The sequence below is a fragment of the Microcaecilia unicolor genome, chromosome 7, assembly GCF_901765095.1.
Source record: "Microcaecilia unicolor chromosome 7, aMicUni1.1, whole genome shotgun sequence".
Classification (NCBI taxonomy): domain Eukaryota; kingdom Metazoa; phylum Chordata; class Amphibia; order Gymnophiona; family Siphonopidae; genus Microcaecilia; species Microcaecilia unicolor.
The window spans coordinates 2634433-2659851 of record NC_044037.1 but is presented as its reverse complement, the minus strand read 5'-3'; the positions used below and the strand labels follow the sequence as shown (position 1 = coordinate 2659851).

Sequence of the window (25419 nt, the reverse complement as noted above, 5' to 3'; positions counted from 1 at the left end):
CCAAAACCGGGCAAAGACCCCCAGTTATGTAGTTCATACTGCCCGATTTCCCTGTTGGGGGTAGATTATAAAATCTTTACTAAAATATTAGCTACTTGTTTGCAACAATATTTACCCCTATTGGTTCATGAGGATCAGGCGGATTTCATCCATAGACGTCAAACCTTTGATAACATACGCCGCGCTTTACATCTTATGTATCATGCTGAGTCTGCATGGGTGCCTCTCTGTATTTTATCGCTGGATGCAGAGAAGGCGTTTGATAGAGTACATTGGCCATATATGTTTGCGGTGTTGCAACGGGCGGGAATAGATGGTTCCTTTTTACATTGGTTGCATCTTATCTATAGGACCCCTTGTGCTTTGGTTCGTGTTAATGGCGGAAGATCTCCCCCGTTCCCGTTGTTTTGTGGCACAAGGCAGGGTTGCGCTCTCTCGCCTCTTTTTTTACTCTGGTGGTTGAGCCGTTAGTGGAGTATATTTGAACGCATCCAGAGATTCAGGGCATCAGGCGCGGAGAGTTTGACATTTGCTTATTTCCGATCTGACGAAGAAGGGCAACCTTCGAAAGCTAATCAAGAAATGTATTAAGCTATGTCCAATAAAAAAGGTATCATCTTATTTTCTTTTCCATGTTTTATTTTGTTTGATTTCTATTGATAACCTTAAGAGTGGACTAACACGGCTACCACACTCCTCTGGTATAAGTAACAAATTCCTTTTGATCTTCAACAGGCAAACCACTGGAGAGTTGGTGCCAGCAGAAAAATCGGGGTTATGGTATATTGATAGATATGGTGTAGCTCATGCAGAAAAGTGATATCTTTTGCAGATCCATCACAACGTTGCTAGAGTGGTATGGAGGAAGAGGCTCCCACAATGATCTGATGGTGAGTGTCCAGGCAGCATGTGCAACAGCCAGCTAAATTGAGTGGAGCCAAAAGACTCCAATTCCATTGGGGTAGCTGAAAAGGAAGTAGTGTTACGGTACCAGTCATTTTAGAATCTGTGTGCAGTATATAATCTGTGTAATGTGACTTTTTATGCAAGTAAAATTGAGATGCGCCTAGAAAAAAGTGGATAGCACAGAATATAAATGTTTAAATAAATAAAATAAATTGATAATGACACATGGAGTATGCTATGGTAAAGTAATGAATATTAATTAAGCCCAGACCTCCATGTGCCATCAGTTTCTGAGGGATAGAGATAGGCGGTCTGGCACGCTTACCACGTCAAAGAAAATCATGAATAGCCCTATTAATTTCTTCTCATCTCAGACCTTGAAACAGAGAGGAAGCATCTAGAAAACATACAGCCAGCAGGGAACCAGCATCATGTTATACAGAATAATTTGTCCCAGAAGGGAAAGGCACCAGAGGCGTAATAACCTAATAAGATACTTGTAAAAGGGGACATACATTGAGTTTATAGAGTTGGGATAAATCTGCCGGGATATGAATCCCCAGGTATTTAATAGAATCTTCCGCCCAAATTAGTGGAAAATCCCCTCTCCACTGCATGCGTATCTCTAGGCTAAGTGGAAGACTCTGGGATTTCCAGAGGTTACGTGTGAAGCCCGCCACCTAACCATATTGGCTGATGATCCGAAGCATTGCCAGCAAGGATGCGCAGGGGTCACTCAGCATCAGCAACAAATCATCAGCTAAGGCCAACAGTTTAATGGCTCCCCTACACATGCCAATGTCTGAGATGGCCCTCGTTGCACGCAACATACATAGCAGTGGCTCTAAGGTTAACAAAAGGAGTAAGGAGGAAAGGGGACAACTTTGGCAGGTACCGCGACTCACTGAAAACAATGAGAAACAGCATGGGCCTAGTCGTTACTGCGGAGGACTCTGATCGAACTGGGTTCAATTCCCACTGCAGCTCCTTGTGACTCTGGGCAAGTCACTTAACCCAGGTACAAATAAGTAATTGTGTATATTATGTAAACCACTTTGAATGTAGTTGCAAAAGCCACAGAAAGGCGGTATAACAAGTCCCATTCCCTTTTCCTAAAGAATGGCAAGTCAAATGCAAAGCGCTGAAAAAGAAGGCAAAGAGGGACTTTGAAAATAAGATTGCTTTGGAGACAAAAACACACAGTAAAAACTTTTTTCCAGTATATTAAAAGCAAGACGCTGGCAAAAGAATCAGTTAGACCACTAGATGACTGAGGGGTTAAAGGGGCACTCAGGGAAGACAAAGCCATAGTGGAGAGATTAAATTAATTATTTGCTTTGGTTTTCACCAAGGAAGATTTGGGAGAGATACCGGTGCCAGAAATGGTATTCAAAGCTGATGAGTCAGAGAAACTGAATTAAATCTCTACAAACTTGGAAGATATAATGGTGCAATCTGACAAACTGAAGAGTAGCAAATTGCCTGGACCAGATGGTATTCAACCCAGAATACTGACAGAATTGAAAAATGAACTTGAAGAACTATTGTTAGTAACATGTAATTTATCTTTAAACTCAAAACCCACCTCTTTACCTCTGCTTTTGATTCCTAACTCACTTGCCCTGTCCTTTATCCTCACCTCTTTTTCCTTGCCCTTAATTGTTCTGTCTATTCACCTGTCTTATCTAGATTGTAAGCTCTTTGAGAAGGGACTGTCTTTTATGTATGGTGTACAGCGCTCCGTATGCCTTGCAGCGCTATAGAAATGATAAGTAGTAGTAGTAGTGGTAGTACCGGAAGATTGGAGGGTGGCCAACGTAATGCCAATTTTTAAAAAGGTTCCAGAGGCGATCTGGGAAATTAAAGACTGGTGAGCTTGATGTCAGTGCCCAGCAAAATGATAGCGACTATTAAAAAGAAAAAAATTACAGAGCATATTCAAAAGCATGGATTAATGACACAAAGCCAACATGGATTTAGTGAAGGGAAATCCTGCCTCACCAATTAACTACATTTCTTTGAAGGGGTGAACAAACATGTGGATAAAGACGAGTCGGTTGATGTGGAGGGGCATAATCGAACGCGAACTCCCATCTCCATGGGCGTCTATGTCCGCGAATGGGTATATGAAGGGGCGGTTTGAACCGTATTTAAAAAAAAGATGGTCGTCCATCCTTCGTTTCGAAAATACGGTTTTTGTACAGACCAAATGCCATGGATTTGGTCCTTTCTGAGATGTGCGGGGGTTTTTTTTTTTGCGATAATGGAAACTAAAAACGCCCAGCTCAGAAACGTCCTAATCCAAGCCATTTGGTCGTGGGAGGGACAAATGTACAACACTACCATAGCTCTTAGGGGTGAAGGAGGCAAGTACATTTGGGTACAGTGGGTTTTAGAGGCCTCCCATTTACCACCACAAGTGTTACGGGTGGGGGAGATGGGCCTGGGTCTGCCTGCCTGAAGTGCACTGCAGTACCCACTAAAAGTGCTCCAGGGACAGGACTTGTTGCTGCTGTATAACCTTGGCACACCAGTCCACACCTGAAGACTAATGTCGCTGAAAATGTCCTTTATTTGAATAAGCACGTTTACTCACAGTTAACTGCAGATCAGAGGTTGTGCCCCACTGGCAAAGAGTCTCCCTGGTACTGAGATTAGCAATAGGTCAGAGCTGGCAGAATGGTGTACAATGCCCACTTTCAGTAACGTGGGTAACACATGAAAGGGAGCTAAAACTGGCTTACAAAAATGGCCACTACAGCATGGATACCGGAAACACAACAGGGCACACTCTGACCCAGTAAGTAGGGGGAAAAGCACCATGGGAGTAGAGCCTACCAACTACCAACATCGTGAGCATTGAACACAAGCTAGTGGAATCACGGAGCCCACTACCCTACACCCACCACAATGCATTGCTGATGTGACTCTGCAGTGCGCATAACAGAAAAGGTATCACACTCACCCGAGAGCCACATCAGAACCAGGGAAAGGCTGTTACAGGATAGAACACATTCTGCTGTCATGGAGGTGGGTACGGCATTTGAGGCTGGCATAGAGGCTGGGAAAAAAACTTTGCAAAGTGTTTTTTTTTTTGGTGAGAGGGGGTTAGTGACCACTGGGGGAGTCAGGGGTGGTCATCCCCGATTCCCTCCGGTGGTCATCTGGTCATTTAGGGCACCTTTTTGGGACTTGTTCATGAAAAAACAGGGTCCAACAAAAGTGACCCAAATTCTCGCTAAAAACGCCTTTCTTTTTTCGATTATCGGCCGAGGATGCCCATCTCTCCTCAGCCGATAACCATGCCCCAGTCCTGCCTTCACCACGCCTCGACACGTCAACTTTGCCTGTTTTCGCGACAGATTGCAGTTGAAGACGACCAAAATTGGCTTTCGATTACACCGATTTGAGCGCCCACGGGAGAAAGACACCCATCTCCCGATTTGGGTCGAAATATGGGCGTCTTTGTCTTTCGAAAATAAGCTGGATTGTGTATCTGGATTTTCAAAAAGCATTTGACAAAGTACCTCATGAAATATTCCAGAGGAAATTGGAGGGTCATGGGATAAGAGACAGTGTTCTACTGTGGATTAAAAACTGGTTAAGACAGAAAACAGAGAGTAGGGTTAAATGGACAATATTCTCAATGGAGAAGTGTAGATAGTGGTGTTCCCCAGAGATCTGTGCTGGGACTGCTGCTTTTTAACATAAGTACATAAGTATTGCCATACTGGGACAGACCAAAGGTCCATCAAGCCCAGCATCCTGTTTCCAACAGTGGCCAATCCAGGTCACAAATACCTGGCAAGATCCCAAAAAAGTACAAAACATTTTATACTGCTTATTCCACGCCTCTTCTCAAGTCATTTCATTGGCTCACTATCTGTTTCTGTATTAAGTTCAAACTACTTCTTACTGATCTACAACTGCTTTCATTCTGCAGCTCCTCAATATCTCTCCTTTCATATTCCTCCCTACACCTTTCCACAGGGACTCAGTTCGTTGTTTAATCACTCTTATTAGTGCCCTTCTCCTCCACTGTCATCTTATTGTGCCATAAGCCTGGGGAAAATATTCTGAGTCAGCAAATCATACTCCATCGCCAATCTAAAAGCCCCCCTTTCTGAGGCTACTTTCAAATCTTAACCTTTTATTTGCCAGTTTAATACCCACATTGTTTTAATTATTCCCATAATAAATAAACTCCTTATCTCTTATTTGTCCTGTTTATCAGTCTTGAATAGATTGTAAGCTCTTTTGAGCAGGGATTGTCTCTTATGCATTTGTGTGCAGAACTGCATACATCTACTTGCTATTCAGAAATGATAAGTAGTAGAAGCAAGCTTTGGAGGGTGGTTTCCTCCCAAACCTCAGGCAGAAGGAGATCTCAGTTCCACCAGATATTACCATCTTCAGAAAAGAGCTATAAATGTCACTTTAATAGAGTACCAAAGTAAGGGTGGACAGCACATATAACCTTTAATGATGCTTTCAATCTTCTGCTTGGCAAGTAGTTCTTTCCCTCGCTTTAAAAAGAGCTCAATGGATAGTACTGCAGCCTTTCCCCCATCTGGTGATGACTCAAAGCGCTCACATATTGTCTTTAGGAACTGAAATCCTGCAGATTCCCTAAACACAAACTGACAGTTACTCATTTCTGTGACATGTGCCTTCATGCTACTAATTTCAGATACAATTTGCATCGTTTATGAGATAAAATTAATAAGGACTATTATAAATTGAATAGTGCAATAGGGGCTTCCCCAGCATAATGGGGCAATTCTATACCTGGGCGTCTCCATTTAGGTGCCCCAAGGATGCATAATGCAAGCCTAGTCTATAATGGATTCTGAGTGCCCAGAATCCGTTAAATAATACTAGCGTAACTCAATATCAGCAAACCTTATATTTAAGTGTATGTAGTTACACCAGCCGTAGACCTGGCATAACTGCAGGAACCTAAGTAACATAGTAAATGGCTGCAAATAAAGACATGCACAGTCTATCCAGTCTGCCCAACAAGGCAGCCAAAGTCACACATTCCTTCATGATTGAACACTAGCATTGCAAACAGGGCAGTCGGCAATTTGGGGCCATGCCACCCGCATATAGGCAGTCATATATGATGCAATCTTGATGAGGCAGGGAAGAGCATAACTTACAATGGGCGTCTTTTACTAAGGCACGCTCACGTTTTTAGCACGCGCTAAAACTGTGGGCACACTAAACTTTAGAGACGCCAATGAGCGTCTCTAACGTTTAGCTAAAAACGTGAGCGCGCCTTAGTAAAAGACACCCAATGTTCTTTAAGTTACGTGTGGTGGTAGCAACCCTATCCATCACTTGTTCACATGTACGCCCCCCTTGCATTTATGTGCTCCCATACAGAATTGTGCTTAGGTGCTCTGCTAGCAGTTTTCATGAGTAAGTATACACTTACGCACATAAGTGCTCTATAATATTACACGCGTAAGGAGCGTGTAAATGTAGGCACCCAGTTAGAGAATTATCTTTCTTATGACTTGGAAAAGCAGTAGCCCTCCCCCCCAACAGTTACGCACTATTGTAGCCTGTGAATGTGCAAATCCAAGTAAAGCCTTACTTACCTATAGCAGATGTTCTCCGAGGATGGCAGGACATCTTACATCTGGGTGACATCATCCCGACAGAGCCCAGTCTGGATGATGCCCAGCACTCTATTACTTTAAGAAGCTTTTGGCAGCGGCCCCACTGCACATGCATGAGTGTCTTCCCGCCCAACGTAAAGGACCTTCAGGAACATAAAATAGCTAAAAAAGAATTCAACTCCAAGGGGAGGTGGGAAGATTGTAAGGCTTGTCTGGCTGTCCTTGGAGAACACCTGCTACAAATAAGTAACTTCGATTTCTCCAAGGACAAGCAGGGCAGCGGTATCTTTACATCTGTGAATCCCTAGCTACCAGACTCTCCAAAAACAACAGTAGGACAACAGAGTCTTGCAAAGGCAAGACTATGTTGAACCAATTAACCTGAAAACTATATAAGTACATAAGTAGTGCCATACTGGGAAAGACCAAAGGTCCATCTAGCCCAGCATCCTGTCACCGACAGTGGCCAATCCAGGTCAAGGGCACCTGGCACGCTCCCCAAACGTAAAAACATTCCAGACAAGTTATACCTAAAAATGAGGAATTTTTCCAGTCCATTTAATAGCGGTCTATGGACTTGTCCTTTAGGAATCTATCTAACCCCTTTTTAAACTCCGTCAAGCTAACCGCCCGTACCACGTTCTCCGGCAATGAATTCCAGAGTCTAATTACACGTTGGGTGAAGAAACATTTTCTCCGATTCGTTTTAAATTTACCACACTGTAGCTTCAACTCATGCCCTCTAGTCCTAGTATTTTTGGATAGCGTGAACAGTCGCTTCACATCCACCCGATCCATTCCACTCATTATTTTATACACTTCTATCATATCTCCCCTCAGCCGTCTCTTCTCCAAGCTGAAAAGCCCTAGCCTTCTCAGCCTCTCTTCATAGGAAAGTCGTCCCATCCCCACTATCATTTTCGTCGCCCTTCGCTGTACCTTTTCCAATTCTACTATATCTTTTTTGAGATACGGAGACCAGTACTGAACACAATACTCCAGGTGCGGTCGCACCATGGAGCGATACAACGGCATTATAACATCCGCACACCTGGACTCCATACCCTTCCTAATAACACCCAACATTCTATTCGCTTTCCTAGCCGCAGCAGCACACTGAGCAGAAGGTTTCAGCGTATCATCGACGACGACACCCAGATCCCTTTCTTGATCCGTAACTCCTAACGCGGAACCTTGCAAGACGTAGCTATAATTCGGGTTCCTCTTACCCACATGCATCACTTTGCACTTGTCAACATTGAACTTCATCTGCCACTTGCACGCCCATTCTCCCAGTCTCGCAAGGTCCTCCTGTAATCGTTCACATTCCTCCTGCGACTTGACGACCCTGAATAATTTTGTGTCATCGGCGAATTTAATTACCTCACTAGTTATTCCCATCTCTAGGTCATTTATAAATACATTAAAAAGCAACGGACCCAGCACAGACCCCTGCGGGACCCCACTAACTACCCTCCTCCACTGAGAATACTGGCCACGCAATCCTACTCTCTGCTTCCTATCTTTCAACCAGTTCTTAATCCATAATAATACCCTACCTCCGATTCCATGACTCTGCAATTTCTTCAGGAGTCTTTCGTGCGGCACTTTGTCAAACGCCTTCTGAAAATCCAGATATACAATATCAACCGGCTCCCCATTGTCCACATGTTTGCTTACCTTTTTCAATAGTAGCTCAAGGTAAGTTACATTCAGGTACTCTGGATATTTCTCTGTCCCAGGAGGGCTCACAATCTAAGTTTGTACCTAAGGCAATGGAGAGTTAAGTGACTTGCCCAAGATCACAAGGAGCAGCAGTGGGATTTGAACCAGCCACCTCTGGATTGCAAGACCAGTGCTCTAACCACTAGGCCACTCCTCCACAAGCTATCATCATAGCCATCACCAGTATTCTTGATGTTCTGCCTCGGACCAATGGGGTTCGGGCCAATGGGTGTCCTGAGCAGCAAGCTGAAATGCGTCGACCTCGTCTGGAAAACAAGGAGGCTGTGGATTTCCTCTCGGGAGGAAGGCTTCTTCAGGATAAAACTTGCTCATGCCTAGCATGTGAGACCCATGCCATAGCATACTCCATGTCCAGGGATGCACTGAAGGAACAAGCCCATTTCTTCTATCAGGCCCAAAAAAACAGACCAAGAGGGTGTGGTCCAGGACACCCCTCATTCCAGGAAGACCTACGGTTCCAAGGACAGCTTGTAGAAGGACTGCCAGTCTTGCTCCTTTGCTCCTGAGAAAGTTCTGTCATCAGGATCTTCAGATGCTCTAACCTAGACTGAGGAGAGGAGGCCCCTTGAGGAGGGAGGGTACTACTACTACTACTAATTTCTAGAGTGCCACTAGACGTACACAGAGCTGTACACATTATATACAGGTACTTTCTCTGTCCCTAGGGGGCTCACAATCTAAGGTTTTGGGGGTTTTTGTACCTGGGGCAATGGAGGGTTAAGTGACTTGCCCAAGGTCACAAGGAGCTGCAGTGGGAATCAAACCCAGGTTGCCAGGATCAGAGCCTGCTGCCCTAACCATTAGGCTACTCCTCCACTGTCATGGTGTGGCTGTGCTGCTAGGCCCGAATGGTGCACTGACCTCAGGACTCCGGTGCGGGGGGTTTGTGGTGTCCTTCGCTAGGGTGGACTGCTGGTAGCAACACTCTGGGGCACTTTGTGTGTGGTGCAGGCCATGAGGGCTTGGCCCTGCAGGGGGCGGAGTTTCCTAGGCACGCACACAAAGGCAGCATCCTTGTATAGTCCCGCAATGCGAGTTGGGCTGCGACGCTCCACGCTGAAGTCAGGCCCTCCTGGCTTATTTCAGGGCAATGGGGCCTGACACTCGCTGCCCTTGCAATTGGTCGCTTGCTCCTAGTTGCTGTCTTGCCCGGATCCTGTTTGCCTGGCTCCAGCTCCAGCCAATTCCTCCTCGTCTCCAGCTCCAGCCAAGTCCGCGTTGCCTCATTCCGGCCTACGTTCACGCCTGGCTTCAGTTCCTGCCAAGGTTCCAGCCTTACCACAGTTCTTGCCTTGTGCCTGGCTAAGGGACTTGTCTGCTGTAGTCTGGGCCCAGCTGTTGCCCAAGGGCTCACCTTCCATCTGTTTGTGACATATTTTCCCATCAGGTATGTAGCTGTAAGCACCACGATGTACTTGAGAGCTCACTGCCACATCCTGACTGCTTCCTGACACATTGCCATTGAGAAGCTAGGGTCCATTGAGTTCTCCTGAAATATGTGTAACATATACTGTAGAGGCCATGTGGCCCAGCAATTTTAACATCTGCCGAGATGTTACCTGCTGCAAACCCATCGGTGATCGTCATGAGAGCAGTCGCTCGATCCTGAGGAAGGAAGGCAGGCTTGGGCATGGACCACCAGGGATTTTGTTTGGTATGGAGGGGGTGTGGGGAGGGGGATGGGGGTGTCCACTGTATTTTTGTCCACGATAAATTGGGGGGGAGGCTCGGAAGGGGGTCCACTTGACCACCAGGGATTTTTGGTTCCAGGGGAGCGGGGGTTGGGGCAAAGTACGGAGAACAAGCAGGCAGCCTTTGCAGTTGCATGTGTTTTCCTCCTCTCCGACTGCTCCAGAGCTGCCATAAAATCTAGTTCATTAAAGCTAGGTACTCTAGAGATGTGCATGGAACAGAATGCCCTTTAATAATACTAATGAGCTCATTGTAATATATTTGCATAGGGTTCTCGATAGCTACTAACGACACATGTTAGAGCCACAAAAACCCCTTTGTGCATTATTTGCTAAATAACATTTGCTTTAGACCGCTTACAACCGATCTAAAGCAAATGTTGAAAGCTCGGTACACTTAATGCTGACAAGTGCAAAGTGATGCACATTGGGAAAAATAATCCAAATCATAGTTATTTGATGCTGGGTTCCACCCTAGGAGTCAGCACCCAAGAAAAAGATCTACGTGTCATCATGCTGAAATCTTCTGACCAGTGTGTGGGCATTAGGAATGCTGAGAATTAGGAAAGAGATAGAAAATATTATGCCTCTGTATTGCTCCATGGTGCGACCACACCTTGAGTTTTGTGTGCAATTCTGGTCGCCATATCTTAAAAAAAAGATATAGCAGACTTAGAAAAGGTTCAAAGAAGGGTGACCAAAATGATTAAGGGGATGGAACTCCTCTCATATGAGGAAAGGCTTAAGATTATAGGACTCTTCAGCTTGGAAAAGAGAGCGATGAAGGGGGGATACGATAGAAGTTAACAAAATACTGAGTAGTGTAGAACAGAAAAACATAAATCGATTTTTCACCCTTTCAAAAAGTACAAAGGCTAGAACACTCAAGGAAGTTAAATGGTACTACTTTTAAAACGAACAGGAGGAAATATTTTTTCATTCAATCAATAGTTAAGCTCTAGAACATATTGTCAGAGGATATGGTATCAGTAGTTAGTATATCTTGGTTTAAAAAAGGATTGGACAAGTTCATAGTCTGCTATTGAGACAGATATGGAGAGTCCCTGGTATCAGTAGCATGAATTTTGCTACTATTTGGGATTCTGTAAGTCCTTGTGCCTAAATGCTGGAGAGATGTGCATAACTTTTAATATTTTCTGAGTTAGGTGTGTATCTCTGAGTCCTGCCCATGCTCCATTCAGACTCTGCCTTTTTACAGAATGGTGCTTTGGTGGATTTTTCAATATTTATGTGCTTAAATGTGCACATACACATCTATATGCCAGTATTCTAATCATTTATGCCCATAATCCTCATGGAAATGTTAGTGCATACATTATAAAATTACTCCCTTAGTGGTGGCGTGCTAAAAGTAGAAGTGTCCAATCTGTGAACTTTCAGTGGCATTGTACATACAGACTGCCCTGGTACTATCCATAGAGTGTTAGGGTTAAGTGAGGGCATTCCATCCAACTATATAGACAGCAGTGACATTCAACCGCTATCCACACAGTTATGTGCTTTAAACTAGGAGAGCAAAAATGTTGTCCTAACTTAATCCTCTCAGCTATATGGATAGCAACTGCTAATATTGCCACTATCCATATAGTGGATGTGGGCATCACTCTATATCAGGGGCAGGCAATCACGGTCCTCAAGGACCACAACCCAATCAGGTTTTCAAGGTTTCTCCAATGAACATGTATAAGATCTATTCGCATACAATGGAAGCAGTGCATGCAAATCAATCTCATGCATATTCATTGCAGAACTCTTGAAAACCCGAATGGGTTGTGGCCCTCGAGGACTGTGGTTGCTCAGCCCTGCTCTATATGTATATTCAGCACAACAGCTTCTACAGATAGCAATCACAGGGTTTAAATATTAATCCATACTGGTGTTTCATGTACCTGCCATGTTCCAGGAGTAGTTTAGATGTGTTCAAACAAAAATCTATGGAGATCTCATGATGAAGGAGTTCTGCAATAGCTTTAAATAAAAAATATTTTAAAAAAAAAACAATAGAAGGAGGCTTTTTTAATGTCTGTTATACCCATTTCTATTCCTCAATCATTTAAGAAATAAAATTATATCCACAGAGAAGAATTTAAAACAGAGAAAATTTGAAAAATATGCCTGTTTTATTCTTAAAGGCTACCCTATAGAATTGCTTGAATGATAAGTTAAAGTTAACCACGCTACTTAAAAAATATATTATGGGAGGAAGTAACGTTATCATATATGATGGCTGCACTATACGGCTCTGGGGAATGTACCTATTATCATAGGGTTGCAAACGTCCTGTAGCATCATACTAGCCATCTGGGACTGATGCAGAAAGCATTAACCCAGGTTTAACTTGATTTTGCCGTGGGTTTTCCTGGCCGAGCAATACAGAAATGGTTTCACGGGGGGTGTTAAGGGGTGTTAACTCACATGGAAAACCTTAACATACACCACATTAAAATCCATTAAAATTCATTGTTATGTGGTCATTAGCAATTGAAGCGCATTGCACAAAAATCTGATGTGTCACAAAATTCAAAATTTTGATGAAAGCAGTTTTAGATTTTCTTGTAAAAGCCATAATTCACAAGTTACATTATTGTTGTTAACTTTGTTACATATCATCAGAACAATGTCAGAATAACAAAAATAATATGAAGACTATTGTCTAAAGCTTATTAACATATTTTTTGTCTAAATATTAATGTCTGATTAATAATGCAATAGTTGTGCAAGATTTAGGGTGTCTCTATCATTAGCACGCACTAAAATGTTTGCATGCCTACAGAGCGGCTTGGTAAACAGGGCCCTTATTGTGCACTCTATAAATTATGTTTTGTTATATTTCACACTGTATACAAATGTTAAAAATTTCATATGCATTGTCATATTTATTGCACATCACAAAAACAGTACTTCACACAACTTGTTTGTGGAAGAACCTGTTAACTCCACTCACCTTAAACAGCCAGATGCAGCGTCTTAGTTTCCCATTTTCATTTCATAGCTGCCACCATTTGACATCTCATTTGTCGCCATTGCTGGTAGATACAGATTCTGGGTGGTGTGATCTCCAGTTTTGTTAAAGTTGAAAAGATTTCTTGCTTACTTTGGTCACCTAAACCAGCCAAACAGCGGAGTGTCCAACCACAATCAGGGCCAGTAGACCACTGTGGTATTGTCTATCCTTTTCCATTCAGAAACTCCTTTCCCTTTACACATTTAATTTTTGTTACACTTTGTTTCCAGTTGCTGTCATCACACTTTCATTTTTAAGTATTTTGGTAGGATACTTCAACATTTTCACTTAAGACCACCATTAACAGGATTTTGAATAAAGCCAAAGACACATGAATGGCAGATATTATAGTATGGTGGTGAAGGTGAGAAGTGCTTTTAATAAGGTGGAAGAGGTGGGTGGAAAATGATAAATTGGATAGATGGCAACCATAAAGATCTGTAGCCTGAAAATTAAAGGCTTTGGCTTGCCACAAACAAAGAGCTTTCTGCACAGGGAAATAAAGCAAGGTCAATATAATATTTCTGCAGGGAACACACATTAAAAAGCAATATGAAAGGTTGCTCCAACAGAAAGATGTTCCTATTATCTTATTTAGATTAAATTTAAAAGCACACAGAAGAGAGGAAAAGGCCATTATGATATCATAGCAGATTAAGGCACAGACATGTGATCAGGCCTTGACAAATGTTCATTAAACCTATGAGCCAGCCCAAAAATGTAGGAGCCAGTGGCTCAGAGCTTTCTCACTTCTCCCTCCAATTTGACCCAATGAAGATAGTGGGGGGAAGGGGGAAGGAAGGGGGGATAGATGTGGCAGGAAAGTGAAGTTACTCATGTATACCACGTGTTCCTTGAGGACAGCAGGACACATTCTCTCTTGACATCCAGAGGTGGCCAGTTCAAATCCCACCACTGCTCCTTGTGATCTCAGGCAAGTCACTTAACCCTCCATTGCCTCAGGTACAAATTTAGATTGTGAACCCTCCAGGGACAGGGAAATACTCAGCATACCTAAATGTAACTCATCTTGAGCTACTACTGAAATGGTGTGAGCAAAATCTAAAAATCAATAAATAAAAAATATGGGTGACACCAACAGATGGAGCAACTTCCCAGATTCTTCAAAAGTGTTTGGAACAGAACACCATGCATATATAACTTTTAGGGGAAGTGGGTGGGTGAATGAGAATATAGTACAAGTCATTGGTGAGGCCCCATTTGAAGTACTGTGTTCAGTTTTGGAGGCCGTATCTTGGTAAGGACGTACAAAGACTAGAAGAGGTTCAGGGAAAAGCGATGAAAATGGCCTGAAGATGTATACCCTGGAGGAAAGGAGAGACACGAGTGATATGAAAAAGACATTTGAATATTTGAAAAGTATTAATATAAAAACAAACCTTTTACAGATTCGGGAAGGTGGTAGAACTAGAGGATATGAATTTAGGTTGCGGGGGGGCCGACTCAGCAATAAAGTGGAAAAAGTAATGCGGCCGGATGGAATACATCCGAGGGTAATGAAGGAACTTGGGAAAGTTCTGGTGGCTCCACTGGCTGACCCTTTTAATGCTTCTCTAGCGTCGGGAGTGGTCCCTGAGCACTGGAGAAGGGCAGATGTGGTCTCTCTCCTCAAAAGTGGAAGCAAAGAAATTGGGATCTATAGGGCGGTAAGTCTGACTTCTGTGCAGTGGCGTAGCTAGGTGGGGCGCAGGGGGAGCGGTTGCTCCCCTAAACAGACTTTTAGAAAAAATGGCCCCTAATGCGCCTCCGCCACATGCCAATATCGTTCTCTACCTCTGTCCTCTTCCCTCCCTTGCGAGCTTCCCCTGTCTCTATAGCCTCTCCCATCCGCGTGGCCATTTTTACAGCCCTGAAGCGTTCTCCATCCGGCACCAGCGATTCAGATAGTCAGCCTTCTTGCCAGCGTCGGGGCCTCTCCTCAGGCGCGTCCCACCTCTGCGGAAAACAGGACGTTGCATTACAGTAGGCGGGGACGCGCCTGAGGAGAGGCCCCAACGCTGGCAAGAAGGTTGACTATCTGAATCACCGGTGCCAGACGGAGAACGCTTGCGGGCACTGAAAGTGACCACGCGGACTGTAGAGAGGCTGTGGGAGAAATGCGAAAGATGTAAGACGGGGAGGGGGTGGAGAAGGGAGAAAGAGCTGCCCAAGGAGGTTTTAATAGGAGTGGAAGTGAGCCTATCTAGTCTATTGTAAGCAAGGAAGCCGGTTTGATTAATCTGTTTTCACTCCCCCCGCGCAACCGTCATTGCCGTTCACTTGAAACAAAGCAAGCAAACTTATGAGCTGCTGCCTCCATCTTGTCATTTTTTATTGTTGGTCTATCTGTAGCAAGTCTAAAGCTGTTTCAGTTAGATAGGCAGTGCCTTAAAAGCGGGAGGAGAAAAGAAATAACAATTGAATATCACTAAAACAAATTCAAAAAATATTGTAGCCGGTAGAAACCGCAATTACAAACTCTATAGGTTGAGCTCATTTTTCTTCACTGTTCTTGTTCTATGCAATACAGATGTCCAGATTTCAGTGAGGATACCCTGTTTCCTGATGGGTTCATCTTAACTGTTGTAATCTGCCTTGGGAAGCCAGGTGTTTTAAAGGTGATAGAATATATTGAAATTAAATGAAAGTAGAATTAAACTCTCCTTTCATTGGGGCACATGGAATCACATCATCTATTTTGTAGAACTTTCTTTTAGATACACAAATGGATTATTCTGTTTTGAATGTGTTTCAGGGTCAAGTGGTTTTATAAGTCAAAATAAAAAGATACTTTGTTTCATCAGATCTCTTTTGTTTAAACATAAATGGGCTATAAGCCCCTAATGCAGTCCATTGGTTTTCTTATATTTTTTGCTTGTGATGACTGTGCCAAAACTGAAAACTCTTATCTCTATCTGGTTGATAATAAAAGGAACACTATCCACCTTAAAAAGCTGTTTTGTGGCTGTGCATGAGGAATTGTGATATTGAATAAATAAATGTATATTTGTGTCCCTAGTCTTGCATCCTACGTTTATATAATCCTTTCAAGAACTCCAGTTAATCATTTAACATTAGTGGAACATAGCCAAAGAGGCATGGAGGGGCATAATCGACCAGAAACGCCTATCTCCATGGGCGTTAATCTCCGAGAACGGGTCCGTGAAGGGGCGGAGTGAACCGTATTTTTAAAAAAAATAGACGCCATGCTTTATTCGCCAAGGTGTGAGCTGGGCGTTTTTGCTTTTCACCGATAATGGAAAATGAAATCGCCCAGCTCAAAAACGAATAAATGCAAGGCATTTGTTCGTGGGAGGGGCCAGGATTCATAGGTGCACTGGTCCCCCTCACATGCCAGGACACCAACCGGGCACCCTATGGGCACTTTTACAAAAACAAAAAAAAATGTAAAGAGAGCTCCCAGGTGCATAGCACCCTTCCCTTGGTGTTGAGCCCCCCAAATCCCCCTCAAACCCACTGCCCACAAGTCTACACAGTACTATAGCCCTAAGCGGTGAAGGGGGGCACCTACATGTGGGTACAGGAGGTTTGGGGGGGGTTGGAACGACTAGTAGCATTAAGCAGCACAATTGTAACAGGTAGGGGGGGGATGGGCCTGGGTCCACCTGCCTGACGTCCACTGCACCCCCTAACAACTGTTCCAGGGACCTGCATACTGCTGCTTGGGAGGAGGGTATGACATTTGAGGGTGAAAGTAAAAAGTTGTGAAACATCATTTGTTGTGGTGGGAGGGGTTAGTGACCACTGGGGGAGTCAGGGGAGGTCATCCCCGACTCCCTCTGGGGGTCATCTGGTCATTTAGGGCACTTTTTGGGGCCTTATTCGTCAAAAAACAGGGTCCAGGAAAAGTGCCCTAAATTCTAGCTACAAACGCATCCATTATCGGCGAAGGGCGCCCATCTCTGTTCGGGTGATAACCACGCCCCAGTTCCGCCTTCACCACGCCTCCGACACTCCCATCGTCACTTTGTCCGCATCCGCGACGGAGTGCAGTTGAAAGCGTCCAAAGTTCGGCTTTCGATTATGCCGCTTTATTTGTTTTTGTGAGAAGAACGCCCATCTCCCGATTTAGGTCGGAACTTGGGCGTTATTCTCGTTCGATTATAAGCAGGATGGTATGGTCGCGTTTTTAATAATGGTAATACTAGGGCCCATCTAAGGAACAGGTTATTTTGAGTTAGTCTTCACTGGACCAAACTTGCTTTCCTTGTGCCATCACTCTCCAGCAGGATAGGCAGTGTCTTAAAAAGTGGAGGATAAAGGATTTTTTTTTACACATTTATATCACACATTATCCCAAGCAAAGTTGAATTAAATGTGGCTTACATTTGAAAATACAAATACCTGTTTTGTAAAAGGTACATTTTTTTTTCAATTTTTATTTTGCAAAGTACAGGAGAAAATGCATTTCTGTTTCTTTTTTCCAGTGTTGCACTGTTTATAGAGTCTGGCTTCCTTGGGCAGAGAGGAGGGGAGTCTCTATTTCCATTTTTGTTGTTTTTTTTTCTTTTGTGGCCCCCTATTTTGTATTAGATTGTTATCGTGGAATGTTGTCACAATTTGGGTTTCTGCTAGGTGCTTGTGACCTGGGTTGGCCATTGTTGGAAACAGGATAATGGGCTACATGAACCATTGTTCTGACCTAGTATGGCTACTCTAATGTTAACAAGGTGTCTAGCAGTGGAATAAATGAGTGTGCTAGGTAGTTAAGAAGACAGGTTGCCTGCTCTGGACAGCCCAGGGACCTCTTCTACATCCTGCCTCCTGCATCCTGATGTAACTTAGGCAGGACGCAACAGAGACAGCCTGTAATTAATCAGTGCCCGCAACAGCCCTTGAGAACAACACAGACACTGCTGTCTAGCTGACCCCAACCCGCACCTATTTTATAAAAGTCTGCTCCCCCTGAGATCAAAACCTGGCTACGCGTCTGCTTCTATGGTAAGTAAATTAATGGAAACACTTTTAAAACAGGGAATAGTAACATTTTTGGAATCCAATGGATTACAGGACCCAAGGCAACATGGTTTCACTAGAGGCAGGTCATGTCAGACAAATCAGATTAATTTCTATGTTTGGGTGACCTGAGTGTTGGATGGAGGGAGAGCTTTAGATGTGGTATATTTAGATTTTAGCAAAGCTTTTGACACGGTTCCTCATAGACTACTAATAAACTGAGTGCCCTCAGTAAAGCCCTAAAGTGACTGACTGGGTTAGAATTTTGTGCAGCGGAAGGAGCAGAGGGTAGTGGTAAATGGAGCTGAGAAAAGGGTTGTTAACAGTGGTGTGCTGCAAGGTTCAGTTCTTGGGCCGGTTCTTTTAGCATTTTTGTAAGCGATAGTACCACTTCACCACTCCACCCTTACTCCTGAAAATCAAATTCTATAACATTTGCCTAGATCTTCATGTCATCCTCGATCTCTTGTAACAACAATTGTATCTTCTACCCTGGAATGGTAACAGGTCTTTGTAAGCCACATTGAGCCTGCAAATAGGTGGGAAAATGTGGGATACAAGTGCAATAAATAAATAATAAATAAAGGGCTGTCTGTAAAGTTCCCTCTTTGCGAATGATATGAAAATCGCAATAAGGTAGACTTCCCTGATAGTGTCGATAACAGGAGGAAGGACCTAGCAAAGCTTGAAGAATGTCTGAAATTTGGCAGCTAAGAGTATAGTGCTAAAAAAAATATAGGGTCATGCATTTGGGCTGCAAAAACCAAACAGAGTGGTACAAGTTTAAGGGGTGAAGTACTTTGTGCATGAAAGAGGAGCAGTACTTGGGTGTGATCATATGGTGATGATCTTAAGGTGGCCAAACAGGTGGAAAAGGTGACAGCCAAAGCTAGAAGGATGCTTGGTTGCACAGGGAGGAGGGAATGGCCAGAAGAAAGAGGTGAAGATGCCCTGGAACTGCACCTTCAAAAAATATATAAACAGGATGGAGTCGGTCCAGAGGGCGGCTACTGAATGGTCAGTGCTCTTCATCATAAAGCGATATACTTTGAAAGAAAGGTGGAAGAGGGGAGATATGATAAATGTTTAAATACCTATTGGCACAAATGCACAGGAGTTGAGTCTCTTTCAATTGAAAGGAAGCTCTGGAATGAGGGGGTATAATGATGAAGGTCAAAGGGGACATACTAAGAAATAACCTAAGAACATACGTTCTTCATAGAAGGGTGATGAATTAGTTGAACAGCTTCCCGGTGGAGATGGTGGAGAAGAAAACTGTATCTGAATTCAAGAAAGCTTGGGACAAGTACATAGGATCTCTAAGGGAGTGAAAGGGAGAGTAGATGCATGGATGAGCAGATTGGAAACGCCATATGGTCTTTATCTGTCTTCATTTTTCTATGCTTCTACATTGGCAGTCTTCTGTTACCTCATAGACAATCTCTGGAGGCAAAGGTGGGGTGGTTCTGCCTATCCCTGGTGTTCATCTTCATACACTGCAACTTCAGCCAGGAACACCCATTGAGATCTCTTACTCCCTACTTGGGGCATCTCTGTTCTGTTCTACAATAAGGCTTCCTCTCTGCTCTTCTGACTCAGTATACCCTTAAATTGGCCCATGAGGGAGTGTCCTTAAGGGGAATTGGATTCACGCTACTCACTCCCCACATAAGAAAAGATAAATTAAAAACAGTTGGGAAAGAGCCACCGGCATACTGGCAATGGAGAAACCAGGTACATGAATTAGCTACATGGGAAGCTAAGGAAGCGAAAGGGAACCCGAAACGGAAAAAGTACTTCCTATCGGTACTGGAACCACTATATACAGGCTAAGCCCACGAGGGCGACAGCGTGCTTCTTAATCTGTTATGAACTGGAGCAGAAGGCCTTCAAGATTTATACTGTTCTTCACCCTGGCAGCGGTTGGCACTAGGTGGGTGGAGGGAGGGGGTAGACCTGCCTGGACTATCAGAAAGCAGTTCAGGGAGGCAGAGAAGCAGTAAGTCACATAGGGGGAGGGGACGGGAAGGTGGGGATCAAGGGTAGGGAGGAATTGGGAAGGGGGAGGGGATCTGATACTAAGGGCGGGTGGACGGTGGTATACGGTTACTGTTCGTCGTTTATTAAGCTATTAAAGAATACTAACCTGATATACGAGGGTGGGAGGGGATAAAAAATGTTAAAAGTTTGATGACAGACAGTAACATTGGACTTTGTGGAGTTCTGTTAAGTTTTGGATATTTGTATCTTTAAAATGTGGAATATGATTTTTTCTTCTAACATGTCATCAATAAAAATGTTGAATCATAAAAACAGTTGGGAAAACCTAACCTAGGGATGCACAACAGTAACAGAACTCACATGCAGCAAAAACAGTTTGAAGGGTAAAAAACTAGTGCTGAGGTAACCACAATGATACAGCATGTCTGATTAGCTTCCATGGAAAATTAAGGACTGGGTAGTTCCTGTGCAACAGTGGCAGATGGAAAGAGGTGAACATGCATGGTTGAACATTATCAAAGTTCTGCATCCAGTGCTGGGGAAATTCTCACTCAGGGCTTCTCTGGCATGACACCCATGAGTGAGGATTTTACTGTCTTGCTCTTGTCCTAGGAGAACTTTTAATTTTATCATCTTTATTAGCATTTTTCCTTTCCAAGCTATTATATTTGGTGCCTTCTTTAGTTTTTTTGTATTTATAAAGGCAACATAGGTGCCTGTGTTTTTGTGTGACTCTATAAAATAAGTACTTAGGATACATGCAAATGGAAAAATTATGTTTCTTACCTGATAAATTCTTTCCTTTAATCATACCAGACTAGTCCAGACTAATGGGTTGTGTCCATCTACCAGCAGAAAGAGACAGAGAAAATAGTTCCAAGTAAACTGCTCCTTAAAGGTATTGTGCAGACTGAAATGTTCAGTATTTCGAATAGCCAAGCAATGGTGCTCTGAAGTCTAGAAGAAAACATAGTTAATACCAAACAGGCAAACTCTTGGAGTCAATATGCAGAACCTCACTGTTCCTGCTTGGCTGAAGGCAACTGCAACCTCCCCTCACAGTAAAGTAAGCGGGAGGGAATAGTCCATACCGAGCTTGCCCAAGCATATAGAGATCTGCCCCTGAATCCGGGGAAAGAACTCCATAATCCCAAGTAACAGGAGTCATACAGAGCTGGCACAACAACAAGTGGCAGGAGATTGAATAGAGAAGATGAAGTAGGCAGTGCTGTAGGACATCCCACCGTATTGAAGCGTCGTGGAACAGCAAGGGATACCTAAAGGAAACAACACTCTGACAGACTTTAGCCAGGGAGAGTATCTGGACTGGTCTGGTATGATTAAAGGAAAGAAAATTATCAGGTAAGAACATAATTTTTCCTTCCTTGTCATCTATACCAGACCAGTCCAGAGTAATGGGATGTAGCAAAGCAGTTTCCCAAAGCGGAGGGGGGGGGGGGGGGGGGGGAAGAAAAGAAGAATGCAGAAGGTTGAAAAATCAACAAAGCTATACACACAGCAAAAACTGATCAGCAGAAAAGGATTCGAATATCCAAACCACCAGGCTACCAAAATGGAACAGAGTTAGACATTAGAAAAGGAACTGAAGCCGTAGGACATAAAACAAATGTCCTGAGCAAAAGAAAAACTACGTACCCCTGTCCCGAGGAGTACAAAAGAAGCAGCAAAGATGCTCATGCCAAAGGATCCCCCTTGGAAGGAAGAAGGACTGTCTCTCCTAGACCAGGATCCACTTCTCCAATCCCTGGCAGGGCAAAGACTAACTTCCAAACCTGCCGGTCTGCCTTGAGTCCAAGATGGTCGAAGGAAGCAACCCTAACAAGTACTAGGAGTACGCAACCCCAAACAGTGTGCCACGCTTCATAGAAGAAAGGAACCAAGCCCCAGGAACCACCCAGACCCGCGCCTAGTGAGAGAATCAACTCTACAGAACAAGAAGAGACTCCAGAGTTGAGAGAACCAACTAACTGGAGCGCTAGTCTCTCCAGTAGAACCATGAAGAAAAGGGCAGCAGCATACCAAGGTACCACCGTAGAAAGAGAGTATTCCTAAACCCACTTGCTCTGGACTTAGGGATGAAAGAACAGAGCCAAGAGAACAAAAAGAGACAAAAAGAAAGAGAGTCGAGAGCCACACTGTGGAGAAAAGACCTGCAAGGTGCCAAGAAGCAACAAAAGGAGCAGAGACAAATTCAAACTCCAGCAATGGAGAAGCTTCTCGCCAGCCACCAAGAGGCTACGGCAAGAAAAGGTGCCACAGGAATGGTAGCTAACAGGACACAAGACAGCCTTGTCTAAAAATCTAAACTGCGGTATGCCACAGCTGCTGAAAAGTTACTGTATCCAACCCTCAGAGAAGAGCTGGGGTTGACCGACAAGGTAAAACAGTGCCCAACTGGCAAAGGTGAAAATACGCTCCAAGGTCAGAAACTGAACTGTGCTCAAAGGACAGAAAAAAAGTTGTGCTCATCAGGCAGAGTAGGATTCATGCTCAATGAGAACAAACGGATTTGCACTCAAAGCACACAACCTGAGCGACGCACCACGGGCAGAGCAGGAGTTGCACACCTCCTGCAAAGATAGAAATGCACTGAAAAAGCAGAGAAGAAGATGAGAGTAACAGACAGAGGATGAGCACTGCCCCACTGAAAGAGCTGGATGTTAGAGGTACCTGCAGAACTGAAGCTGCGGTAGTGATGAAACTGTGTATAAAACGCAGACAAGGAGCTGCTTTCCACAAGCAAACAAGGAGCTGCAGTCCGGACACCAGCAAGGAGCTGCACATCTGACATTGGTAAAGAGCTGTGCTCCAGAAACCGGCAAGGAACTGCACTCCACACGCCGACAAGGAGCTATGCTTCCTATGCAGACATGAAGCTGTGCAGCACCCGCAGTCTCAGAGCTGTGCTCCATATACCACCCTGGAACTGCACCCAATCTGCAGAGAAGAGTTGTGCTAAACACACAGAGATGGAGCTACACTCAACAGGTGGTGCAGCTGTGCTCTGCACGCAGACAGGGAGCTGCATTCCATATGCAGAGAGCTGCATGCCACACACAGACAAGGAGCTGCGTTCCACAGGCAGACAAAGGGCCATGTTCTACACACAGACACACTGAAACCTGCAGAGAAAGAACTACACTCAACATGCGACAATGGAGCTGCGTTCAACATGCAGAGATGAAAGGTTGCAGAATATGCAGCGAAGGAACTTCACTCAACATGCCATGATAGAGCTGTCCTCAACATACAGCGATGGCGCTAAAGCCAACCTGGAACTGTGCCCAACATGCAGTGATGGAGCCACGCCCAGCATGGAACGGTGGAACTGCATGGAACAAAGAATCTGTGCTCAACATGCAAACGATAAAGCTACGCTCAACATGCAAACGATGGAGCTACGCTCAACATGCAAACGATGGAGCTGCGCTCAACATACAGCAATGGAGCTGTGCTCAACATAGAACGATGGAGCTGTGCTCAACATAGAATGATGGAGCTGTGTTCAACATAGAGTAATGGAGCTGTGTTCAACATAGAGCGATGGAGCTGTGCTCAACATACAGCAATGGAGCTGCGCTCAACATACAGCAATGGAGCTGTGCTCAACATACAGCAATGGAGCTGTGCTCAAATGCAGCGATGGAGCTGTGCTCAAATGCAGCAATGGATCTGTGCTCAACATGGGGCGATGTAGCAGTGCTCAACAAGTAAAATGCATAGATGGAGCCCCGGGCAACAGCCAGAGAAGAAGGTGCTGACAGGAGGCCAACAAGAAAGGAGCACAACTTGTGGAATGCAGACCTGGCGCTGCACTCCCCTGGCCCAAAGGGACTAAAACTATAAGAAGAGAAAGCCCCGTACCCCAAGAGACACTCTCGGCCCCCAAGTGGTCTCTGAGCCACAATGACCGCTCTCCTAGGCAACCAAGACGGAGCAGCAGTCAACTTAGAGAAATAACTCCCATCAAGAGGGAGGTAAGCACCACAGAACTGGAATCCTCAGACCATAGGGAGCAAAATGCAGCCGTAAGGCAGTGAGGAAGAAACAACTCTCGCCAGGTCAGGAACAAAGAGGAAGCTGGCCACTAACACCAAACCGAGGAAAAATCAACAAAGGGAGAGTCAAACTCCAGACCTAGAACAGAGCCACTTCCCTGAAGAAAAGTAGAGAACCCCCCCTCCGCCCACCACCGGGCCGGGCCCCCCTGAATTCAAATCATAGCGCCTCACCTCGACCTCGCTCCATGTGAAAGAAGCGCAGCAGCGGCAGTCTGCAGATCGCCTCCCTTTGGGCCTTCCCTCCTGTGTCCCGCCTTCATCTGACATAACTTGCGTGAGGGTGGGACACAGGGAGGGAAGGCCCAAAGGGAGGCGATCAGCAGACTGCCGCTGCTGCGCTTCTTTAACACGGAGCGAGGTTGAGGTGAGGCGCTATGATTTGAATTCAGGGGGGCCCGGCCCGGTGGTGGACAGAGGGGGGCAGGTAGAGGGGACTGCGGCGCCGGGCCCCTCTTGGAGGCCCGGGCCTGGGGAATTTTGTCCCCCCTGCCCCCCCCCCTCTCGGAGGCCCTGACCTTCTTCACTAGTGACAGAAATAAATAAAGGCTAACCTCAGAGGCAGAAATTCAGATATACCTATCACCACAGAAGAGAAGAACCCCCACAGGGGAGACAAGCCAGGGGAGGTAAGGGAGGGGAGGGAACCAGGGTCACTGGATATCACCCTAGCTGGCTAATGAGGAACTCAGGACCACTGAGTATCTTCTAAAACTAGCCCCAACACGGCTATCAGCACACCCCTGGCTCCACTGTCACCAGAAGAATCTGGGACAGGAGCTACCAGCCAGCAATCCAGAGCAGCTGCACGATCCATCCACCATCCGCTAGGAGACAGAGAAAATACTGAACATTCCAGGCTGCACGATACCCTTAAGGAGCGGTTTACTTGGAACTATTTTCTCTGTCTCCTTCCGCTGGTAGATGGACATAACCCATTAGTCTGGACTGGTCTGGTATAGATGACAAGGAACAGCAATTATTGATCCAAGCTGGAGTACCAGCAAATGTATATGTGGAAGTCTGAATGTTTACATTATAGTCATGGGATAATCAAGAACCAAGATGTGGAAGGTTATTTCAGTACAGATTAAAGTTGCAACAACCCAGCTATTAAACCCACCCAATGTGTAATCAGAAAATTGGCCTATCTCAGTAATGTAGATTCATCATTACTGAGCCCATCAGTTTATATGTATGTTTATTAAAACTTCTGATATACCGTAATTGCCCACAAAAGGATCAGAGTGGTTTACAGTAAAATCAGTGTTTGGTTGTGTATATTTAAGCTAAATATGCCTTTGCATCATAGGACTAGCCCCCATGATTTAGCATATCCCATTAATCTGGACCAATCATAAAGTGCC

At 44.6% G+C, this 25419-nt stretch overlaps 1 protein-coding gene across 1 annotated transcript in view; it reads right to left on the bottom strand.

Annotated features, from left to right (window-relative positions):
- The window catches only part of TEX11 (testis expressed 11), a 278077-nt gene that overhangs the window by 204231 nt on the left and 48427 nt on the right, over positions 1 to 25419 (bottom strand). Inside the window, exons 5-6 of the mRNA XM_030210589.1 lie at positions 11881 to 11959; positions 5384 to 5535 (exon numbers count right to left, since the gene is read on the bottom strand). Coding sequence (XP_030066449.1) covers positions 5384 to 5535; positions 11881 to 11959 — 231 coding nt within the window. The remainder of the gene's footprint in view (positions 1 to 5383; positions 5536 to 11880; positions 11960 to 25419) is intronic.